The 10,317-nt window shown below is 44.5% G+C and overlaps 1 protein-coding gene across 2 annotated transcripts in view; it reads left to right on the forward strand.

Annotated features, from left to right (window-relative positions):
- The window catches only part of HLF (hepatic leukemia factor), a 55,350-nt gene extending 45,834 nt beyond the window's left edge, over nt 1-9,516 (forward strand). The window contains exons 3-4 of one of the 2 annotated variants that reach the window (XM_008582855.1): nt 2,554-2,774; nt 7,610-9,516. In XM_008582855.1, coding sequence (XP_008581077.1) covers nt 2,554-2,774; nt 7,610-7,828 — 440 coding nt within the window. In that variant the 3' untranslated portion in view covers nt 7,829-9,516. The remainder of the gene's footprint in view (nt 1-2,553; nt 2,775-7,609) is intronic. The other variant, XM_008582856.1, reaches the window with a different exon arrangement.
- The last annotated feature ends 801 nt before the right edge of the window (nt 9,517-10,317 follow it).

Raw genomic sequence — 10,317 nt, forward strand, 5'->3', positions numbered from 1 at the left:
TTCCACCAAAATACATAAATACCTAAAATATCCATCAGTTGGTGAATGATTGAATTGTTCTGTATCCTAACGATGGACTACCCTTTAAAAAGTACAAAGTAGAGGCTGGCCGGTTAGCTCACTTGGTTAAATTGTGGTGTTGTCACACCAAGGTCAAGGGTTTGGATCCCTGTACCAGCCAGCCGCCCAAAAATAAATAAATAAATAAGTGGAATGTAGTCGTTCTATTGGTACTAACGTAAGAAATTACATATGGTATATTGATATATTGGAAAAGTAATTTAGGATATGTGGCTAGTGTCATCCAATTTGGTTTAATCATTTATGTGTAAAAACCAAGGCACGAGAGGTTCACACCAAGCAATTAAGGTTGGTCACCTCTGGGAAGAGCGGTGAGAAGGACTGAGAGGAGAGCAGCAGCAAGTGGGACTTTCATTCTGTTGACACATTTCTGCCATGGTTGAAACTTTGCAATGAGCGTCTTTGATGGTTTAAAAAATTAACGTCACGATGCATTCTTAAATTGATGAATCTTCTGTTAAAATTTTGAAAATCCACAGAAGGTAGGAAAAATTCATAAAGGTTCCCCCTCTGCATTACCCAAGAGCACTGTTAACATTCTGGAATAAAGGAGAAAAAATGAGTCCAGCAGAGTTGATTCAGCAGGAAATATGGATACAGCAGGGGGCACGGAGGCATCTCGGCCTTCATTTCTCTCCTCCTCTGCCGTTTGCTGTTTGGTTTCAGGGAAGCCATTTGCCTTGTCTGTGGTGCAGTTAGGTTTTCTCCATTCTCCGGGTAGGGCTGACCTACTTGCGCTGGAGGGAAGGGCTGGAGAGAAAGGGTGTCGAGAGAGGTCGGCCTAAATGGGAGGTGTTACTGTCAGATGCTGCATCTCAGGGCGGCCGGTAGATGGTAGATGAGGGGTGCTCCTTGTGGGAGCTGAACTCTGAAGCAGACACCCTGATGAGCAGATAAAACAGATAAAACATGAAAGTCCATGTGGTCTGGTAGAGGAGGAGTGTGTGTGTGTGTGTGAGTGTGTGTGTGTGTGTGTGTGTGTGTAACGGGTAAGAACATTTATAAAGCAATAAGGGAGAACATTTTAATACAGCGTGATAAACAGAAGCACTGTGGAGGAACTTAAAGTAACTTGGAGCAATCAGATTTGGGAAGCGTTAAGAGACGCTTCCAGTGGGTAGGAGTCAGGTGCATTTGCCTCTGTGTCTGTGTGTGTGGGGGGGCAGGGGTGGGAGGCTGTAGTGATGGGGCATTGGGTAGCTTTCTTATTAAGTTCAAAGAGAGTTTCTAAAGGGAAAATAAAATCCCCGTTTGACTCAGATGTGGTTCATTTTCTGAGGCAATGTCAGGAGGCACAACATCAAATCTAGCTTGACACCCTCCGGTACAGAACTCAGCAGTCTCCAGAAGTGGGAGCTGAGCTGCAGCTTGGCTAATGAGAAATGTCCGTCCTCTGCCAATGCCTCAGGGCCCGTCTCTTCCTCTTTGGCAAGCAGGACACAAAAAGAGCTCAAAGCAGAGTGGGGACCTAAAAGGTCACCCAGAGCATTCATTTTGCAAGCTCTCCAGCAGGCCTTTCCACAAAACAGACAAGCACAGTTTCACAGTTTTGCTAGAATCCAAGCCAATGGCTTCGTGCTTCAACCTGGGGTAGGTTTTAATGAATCCCAAAGGGCACTGCACACACTGACCTACCACTGGCAGCGAGGAAGAGGAGATGGGCCAGGTGCTGCCGAGCTGTATCCTCTCATTTATTCTCTGGGCGTGAAAGGAGCGATTGTAAGATTCAGACAAAACTAGAAGTTAAGGTTCAGAGCTCCCAGCGTAAACATTTTGGTCTGTTATTAAGTTCACTTTCACCAGTAAGACACATTCAGAAACACAGTAAACCTATTGTTCTGCAGATGTTTGTTCATTTCAGTGGTTTGGCCTGTGGAACCCTCAAGTGGAAGTTAGGTTGTCTCCATTATGTCCTTCCTAATTTGTTAAGTATTTCTTGACCTTGTCCCCTTCTCAGTCTCCACTGGCACTGTCCATGTGTGCACGGTTTATCACAACAGCCTTCTATCCGATGTGCCTCCAGCTGTGCCCCTGCAGTCGGTTCATCACACTGCCTGAGTCTTCTCTCCAGACTTCAGCTGCTTGTTCCTGCACTGCTCAGCAACCCTCAGTGACACTCGGGGCCTTTTATGATATCCCCACTGCCCACCTTCTGGGCCACATCTCTTGCACTTATGCCTCTCGCCACTTCATCTTGTCTTCTGATTCACTGCTCGAGACTCTGTCTCATCTTTTGCCTGGAATACCTTTTTTGCTCATTGCTGTTTGTCTCAAGATGCCGCTATACCAAGAGTCCTCTCTAGGAAGTGCGCCCTAACCTTGCTTCTATGTGCTATTTCTCTACACTCTGGAAGCTCACGAGGTTTATTTCCATCCCAGCACCTACATTCTGTCCTAACTGGCTAGTTATAAGTAGCTGTCTATGGGGTCTCCCTGGAGTGTTCATGAATTAAAAGTCCTGTGTTGTTCCAGGTCAGCTGTTGCCAGCAACCCGCAATACACCGAGTCCCATTGACCCTGACACCATCCAAGTCCCAGTGGGCTATGAGCCAGACCCGGCAGATCTTGCTCTTTCCAGCATCCCCGGCCAGGAAATGTTTGACCCTCGCAAACGCAAGTTCTCTGAGGAGGAACTGAAGCCACAGCCCATGATTAAGAAAGCTCGCAAAGTCTTCATCCCTGATGATCTGAAGGTAAATTGGAACTGGTAATCAGGCTTTGGGCAAGTGGAGAGTGGGATCAAGAAACTGATGGAAAGGGTGACCCCAGGAAGATCCTATAAGCTAATGAACGAAGGACTGGTGATTTCAGATCCTGGTTCTTGGCATGTGACTTCTAGGCAAGGTGCTTTCCCTCTGAGTGTCTTCTGAAATATGCTTTCATGCCTTGATACTGAACAGAAATCAGGAGAAGCTGTAAAGCGTTGGAGCAATGTTAAGCCCACGAAGGAAGCAAAGCTGCTACTATCTGTAAGGAAGCTCACCAAAGCCTGATAATATCAAACCAAAATCCTTCAAGGTTTGAAAGAGAAAGAAAATTATCTGGGACGGGCATCTGGACCTCATTGTTCTCCAAGGGTTACCTTTTCTTGGGAATTGGTTGATAACCACTGCCATTTCCTTGTAGGTCTCAGGGAATAACAGCCAGAGACAGGCCTTCCCTCTGCATGGTCAACCTTGGATGACCAGGGTGGGATTTTGTGAAGGGAGCTGGTGGGCTCCCTGACACTATTTATATGTAGTGATCACTTTGTGTCTCAAGTAATGATCACTTGAGTATCTCAACAAAAGGTTAACCCCTGGTTGGTTTTCTCTGCTATGTGGAAGAGTTCACTTGATTTATAAAGGGAAATAGATTAACCCCGGGAACTGAAATACAACTTAAAACAAAATTAATCTGACACATTTCATGATACCTTAGGATGAGAATTTTTTCCAAAATTATGCAGTGTTAGAATCATTTTGATTATCCATTGCTTAGAACTTTTGGGGTTTATGTTTCTTTCCAATCATATGGACAGTAGAGGTATGATTACATATACTTAAGGCCTTGGGACCAGGCATAATTAGCCCTTTTCTCACATCTGACCCCCATTTCTCAAACCTAAATCTGGTTCACAGGTAGAGACACTCCACTGGTGGGAAAGTGGGAGTCTGAGACAACATCTAACTGATTTAGACCAGTTACCCATGCTTTTTGTATCTAGAAAGAATGCTGGAGGCAGAAGTACCTGGCAGGTTGAAATCACTGCTGTCAGCCACATACCTGAGATTACCTTAAAGATGCAAGAAAAGGAAAATGTCAGGGCTGAAAGGCACCTTAGAGTTTCATTAATCCAAAGTTAGCGTTTTTCAGTTGAGGAAATGGAGAAACAGAAAGATAAGGTAAGGTGAACTCTACCTGTTAGAGTAAGGCCTAGCCTGGCTTGCGGGTTTTCTAGCTTCCAGAAGGGTCACTATGGCATGTTGGCCCTGACAAGGGCTACAACAGGGGCTATCGGTGACAGATCAATAGCTATCACCCCGGGAATAAAAAAAGGAAAGTGCATGATAAGAAAAATACCAGGAAATCTAAACTAGGCAGGGCATTGATGGTTACACTGAGATGGAGAAAGAAGGGGTGCCATGGGATTAGGTCCTGGGCAGTTAGGTACCTTCTTTCAGTTGGGTGCTTTACCTAGTCTTGTGTTGTTGGCGATCAAATTCTGTGTGTATTTTAGAGCCTCTCTCTTAACCTAAACCAGGGAACCCGCTCAGCATGGATTTCGTCTTGAATGGAGGGCAGTTTGAAAGAATGCTCCTGAGCCGTAGATAGAGCTTCCAGACAGACCTTCACAGAGTCTCCAACTTTACATGTTCAAAGCTAAGAGAAGGATTACTTTATAACCCAGGTAACCTTGGCAACAAAGAGGCCAGTGAAAACCATCTGTGCTGGAATTATACATATTACTGCTGTCATGGCCAGGCCTGACCTTTTCACACAACAGGTGGTAGATGGGCAGGAACATTCTCCTGCCATGTGTCCTTGGAATTTTTTCAGTTGTGGGTGAAGACCATGAGGTAGTGCGAAGCAGGAAGCAGAGCTATAACGTGTTTCTCTTTCCAGCAGAGAGGACTGAGCTACAGGTGGGTGAGAGAGGTGTATGTGGCCCCCAGTGCTGGACGAGCAAACTGACTGAGTGAACGGCCCCCACCAAGAATGGTCTTCCCCATAGCTGCCTGAGCTTCCTCTCTTGAGTTATTCATTTGGGTTAGCATGCATCCTCTAGGAATATTAAGGACTGACATACTAGGATTCCTAGCTGAAAATCAGTTTAATCACCTTGATTTCTTAATACTTTTAAGGGTCCATTCATTCACTTGACAAATGTTTTTCAAATGCTAGTGTGTGCCAAGCCCTGTATCAGGAGCTGGAGATACCAAGGAGAGCCAATACTGCTGATATGGTTCCTGCCATCTTGGGACTTCTAGTCTGGCGAGAAAAAGGGAGTGTTGACCTGTCAGGGGGCGGGGGGAGGGGGGGGCGGGCTGAGTGGGTCCTGGCTGGGTGGGGTAGCTGAGTAGCCAGGGGGCATCAGCATCTGGGAGATAGAGCAAAAGGGGCAGGGGATGTACTGCCCAATTTATCAGGCCCACTCAAGATCCTGCTTTTGCCTCCCCCAACCATTCTGTGATGGCCAGGAGAGGTAAGCTAGTTTTTCTAGTCCAGGACACAATTTCTTCCACCATTCCTGCCTTCTGCACCTTCTGCTCTACCCTCTTCCCAGCTCCCCTCCCACCTGACAGGTTGGTCCTCCATTCCACACCTCTGCTAGCCCATCTGCAGGTGCGGACAGGTGAGGCTGGGAAACGAAAGCACTTCAGAAGTCAGAAGAGCTCTAAGTAAGAGAGAAGTTGGTTGCTACACTGAGGTCAGCCGGTGACCTGATCAGCACTGCCACCAGTCTATGGCCGATGGCAGTACTCCCCCTCCACATACATGCCGTTTCCGCAGTTGCCCAGGGGCTTGTTCTCATGTACTCCTTCACCTCCTGGGCTCCTGCTCCCCTTTGTGCAGCTTCTGAGACATCCTAAGTCGGCTTCTCTTTGGAATGCTCTTGGAAACCACACGCCCAGGCACACTGATGAGTGTGGTACATTTACTGATACTGTGAAGGAAGGGGGTGGAATTGGGGCTCCCATCAAAGTAACACAAACGACTTCATCAGAACTGAGGCTTCGCTGTTGTTCATATGTCCCTGGGCCCCCCACCACGGGACAGCATTGACTCTCCTGGCTCCTCCCAGTCTCCCCTCTTCTTCCAGCTCCCCTGCTCCTTTTTAGAAGCACAAACAACAAATTCTACCAACAACCATCGCACACCTTCCCAAGCTTGCTTATCCAGGTATTCTTCAAAGGACAACCTCCTCCCCAACAAGAATTCTGGTACCAGCTATTATGAACATTTTTTTCACCCTGTTACATACTATTATGAAATGTATAGAAAGCTGGGATGCTTTATGAATAAGATGACAGTACCAGCTTGTGAAGAGCAGACGGGAGGTACCTGCACACATTTTCTGTCTTTGGGCAGGGCAAATGTCTGATGAGGGCAGGTCAGGGGGCGGACCACTGACCTTGGACCTGCCCTCAGCCTTGGCCTCCACCCATGACCTCCTCCAATGCCAACTGCCCCTTGGAATCCTGGGGGAGGGGGAAGACTGGCCTCACCTACCTGTTCTGGGTGGCATGTAACTGCAGGCATCAGCTTTGCTAGGGTTGATGGACTTGCTTTTGCAAGTTGTTGAAAAAAGGGGATTAGTTGCGAAATTCATCAGGTGGCACCATCAATGAATTGGGAAGGTTGAAAAAAATATTAGTCTTAGGAAGCATTTCCTTTCTTTCGGTAGGGGGGACAAAGCGATGGGGGGGAAAGGAGGGATCGCTTTCATGTTGAGTAAGGTTAAATATTATTCAGCCTAATTTAGGCCTAGAGAACAGTAAAACAGGAAATTAGAGTAAATTATTTAAATAATCGCCACTAGTATGAGTACAATGATTAAGTGTCAGGTTGAAGGGTTTTTTTTTTTTTTACCTGTTTTTAATTACCAAAGTGTACATGCCTATTACATAATATTCTAATAGTTCAGAAAGATATAAAATAAAAGGTAAAAGATGCTACCTCTCTCCTTTGCCTCTCCCAATCCCCCTTCTAGAGGCACCATCTTTATAAATTGGTATAAATCCTTCTGGGCCTTTTTCTATTAATAGATAATATTACGATTTTTTAATCAAACTGGGATGAGACCATACATATTTATAAGCAAACTGCCATTGTTTCTACCCATTTAGTGGTATATCATGAACATTCTTCTGGTTTAGCTGGGTTATTATTTTTAACAGCTGCCAAGTATCCCTTTGTATGATTCTATCATAATGTAGTTATTAAATCTCCTGCAGACAATTAGTTTTTCTCCATTTTTTCTAGTGCAAACAATATTCTGCATTAAAATTTTGTGCCTGTGTTTATGTGCGCGTGCGTGAAGATTGCTCTAGGATGAAATCCTAGAAGTGGAGTTGCTAGATCAATAGCATATGCATTTAAATAGCTCATAGGTATTGCCAAATTGCCTTCCAGAAATATTGTACCAACTTATACTCATACCAAAAAAGCATATGAGTGCCCATGGGAGAAAAGATTCTTAAAATAGAATGTTCAGCAAAGAGAGTAAAGAAAGTTGGAATGTAATTTAGGGTGTGAGGCGAGTCACTTGCTTTCATTCCGCCTCTGATCTCTGCCTCCTTAGGCACATGTTCTGCTGGGCAAAGAGTAGGAGCCTGTTGTGACACATCTGTCCCTGCTCCAGGAAGGACGCCATCGCTCGGGGACCCTTCTCTCAGACAGGCAGCAACTGTAAAGGAAGGAGACAAAAGCGAAGGAGCCTGGGCTGGTGTCTTGGCACAACCCCAAAGGCTGCCAGCACCCTGGCTGACACTTGGCGTTGCCGAAATCTAATACCTTGTTTCTTTTTCCTTCTGTCACTAATGAGCAGGATGACAAGTACTGGGCAAGGCGCAGAAAGAACAACATGGCAGCCAAGCGCTCGCGGGACGCCCGGCGGCTGAAGGAGAACCAGATCGCCATCCGGGCCTCGTTCCTCGAGAAGGAGAACTCGGCCCTGCGCCAGGAGGTGGCCGATTTGAGGAAGGAGCTGGGGAAATGCAAGAACATTCTTGCCAAGTATGAGGCCAGGCACGGGCCCCTGTAGGATGGCATTTTTGCGGGCTGGCTTTTGAGTAGACGGACAGCTCCTTTCCTGTCTGATAGCACCACACCCAAACCAGCCTTTCTGACAGCAGCACTTTACCAGAGGCATAAACACAACTGACTCGCATCTGGGTGTGCATCTGTGTGTACGTGCGTGCGCTTGTCTGTGCTCGTGCTCCTGCGTGTGGTCAACGGCGTGTGCGTGTGTGTGCGTGCTCCTTTGCACTTGCCATTTTAAGATAACCCTCTCATCGTCTTTTAGTTCTAAAAGAGGTGCCATGTTTTTATGAGACTTTGGAGACCTTTTGTGGGTCCCTCCCCGATTCTTCTCCCCTCCTGCCCTGTCAGCCTTGCTTCATGTCTGAGCTTACCTACTCTTCCAGGACTCTCTGCTTGGGTTCACCGAGAAGGGCCCTGGTACAATAGTGGATCTCAGTTTTTAAGAGTTTAAGCTCTTGTTTCTGTTGAATCTGTAAGTTACCGTGCCGATAAGGTGCATAAAATAACACAGCACTACGCCGCAGCTCTATTCATTTACAGGTTGCTTTCCTCATATTTTTCAGTTTTGGTGATAATTGTCTTCAAATTTAAAGTGCTGTTTAGATTTATTAGATCCCATATTTACTTACTGCTATCTACTAAGTTTCCTTTTAATTCTACCAATCCCAGATAAGTAAGAGTACTATTATAGAACACAGAGTGTGTTTTTGCACTGTCTGTACCTAAAGCAATAATCCTATTGTACGCTAGAGCATGCTGCCTGAGTATTACTAGTGGACGTAGGATATTTTCCCTACCTAAGAATTTCACTGTCTTTTGAAAAACAAAAATTAAAGTAATGCATTTGAGCATGACCAGAACATCCCCAGGACAGGGAAGCAGAGGCAAATGGGAGGTCTAAGAATGAGGGATTAATTTATCTGTACTCGAGCCAAAAAAAAATGTGTATTGAAATAGCCTTTGACATTGATATGTTGGGTTTTGTGTACCCCCTCTCCCAAACCCACCCCATGCCCACTTTTCTAGTTAACTTTTTCCATATCCCTCTTGATATTCAAAACAATTCAATTACTTAAGATTCAGTTTTCCCAGTTTTTGTAATATATATATTTTTGTGAATTATACTTTGCTGTTTTTAAAAATCAGTTAATTAAGTTAATAAGTTGGCGTTTTGTACAGACCCTTTTTTCCTAGTGGTGTCATTTTCGAATGCCTCGTAAATTAATGATTCCGGAGCTTATGTTTCTTATCCTCTGTTTGTTTTCGAACGTCTGTGCTCTTATAAAGTGGACTTCTGAAAAATGAATGTAAAAGACACTGGTTTATCTCAGAAGGGGATGGTGTTGTCACAAACTGTGGTTAATCCAATCAACTTCAATGTTTACTATAGACCAAAAGGAGAGATTATTAAATTGTTTAATGTTTATACAGAGTAATTATAGGAAGTTCTTTTTTGTACAGTATTTTTCAGATATAAATACTGACAATGTATTTTGGAAGACATATATTATATATAGAAAAGAGAAAAGGAAGACTATTCCATGTTTTAAAATTATATAGCAAAGATATATATTCACCAATGTTGTACAGAGAAGAAGCGCTTGGGGGTTTTTGAAGTCTTTAATATTTTAAGCCTATCACTGACACATCAGCATGTTTTCTGCTTTAAATTAAAATTTTATGACAGTATCGAGGCTTGCCATGTGAATCCTGCTCTGAAATACATAAGGAGCCTTCTTGTTTCTTATTAGGTCTCAGAAAGAAGTTGGTTAACATCACCCAAAAGCACAAAATGGATTTTAGTCAAATATTTATTGGCCGATACAGTGTTTTTTAGGAAAAGCATCTGCCACAAAAATGTTCACTTCAAAATTCTGAGTTCCTCGAATGGAATGTTGCTGCCAGTGCCCCCAAACAATTCTGCTCCCCTCTGCGGGCCCATGCGTCTTCTGCAGTAGAAGGTTGATATCGGTGCTACGTGTATGGCTTGTCATTTGTAGGAAAAGCATCTGCCACAAAAATGTTCACTTCAAAATTCTGAGTTCCTCGAATGGAATGTTGCTGGCAGTGCCCCCAAACAATTCTGCTCCCCTCTGCAGGCCCATGCGTCTTCTGCAGTAGAAGGTTGATATCGGTGCTACGTGTATGGCTTGTCATTTGGTAGACGTTTTGACTATAAAGATGATTGTGATTTGTTTCATTAAGTTGTATAATGTCAAGAGATTCTGCTGTTACTGCAAAGAAACATTTTGTGCTAGATTAAAATACCCTTTTATCAATGGGATTTTCTAGTTTCCTGCCTCCAGAGTATCTAATTCTTTAACAACCTGGTGGCCTCCTTGTCAGTCCATCCAACAATGCTTCTCTCATGGTGTCATAGTCTTGGGAAACTCAACCAGTAGGAAATTCCTACTAGGTATCCATTTTGTTCCAAGCTACAGATAATGGCCAGAGATGGGGAATATTGGAATTGAAATACATTGTTCAGGT

The sequence above is a fragment of the Galeopterus variegatus genome, unplaced genomic scaffold (genome assembly GCF_000696425.1).
Source record: "Galeopterus variegatus unplaced genomic scaffold, G_variegatus-3.0.2 Scaffold2740, whole genome shotgun sequence".
Taxonomy (NCBI): Eukaryota; Metazoa; Chordata; class Mammalia; order Dermoptera; family Cynocephalidae; genus Galeopterus; species Galeopterus variegatus.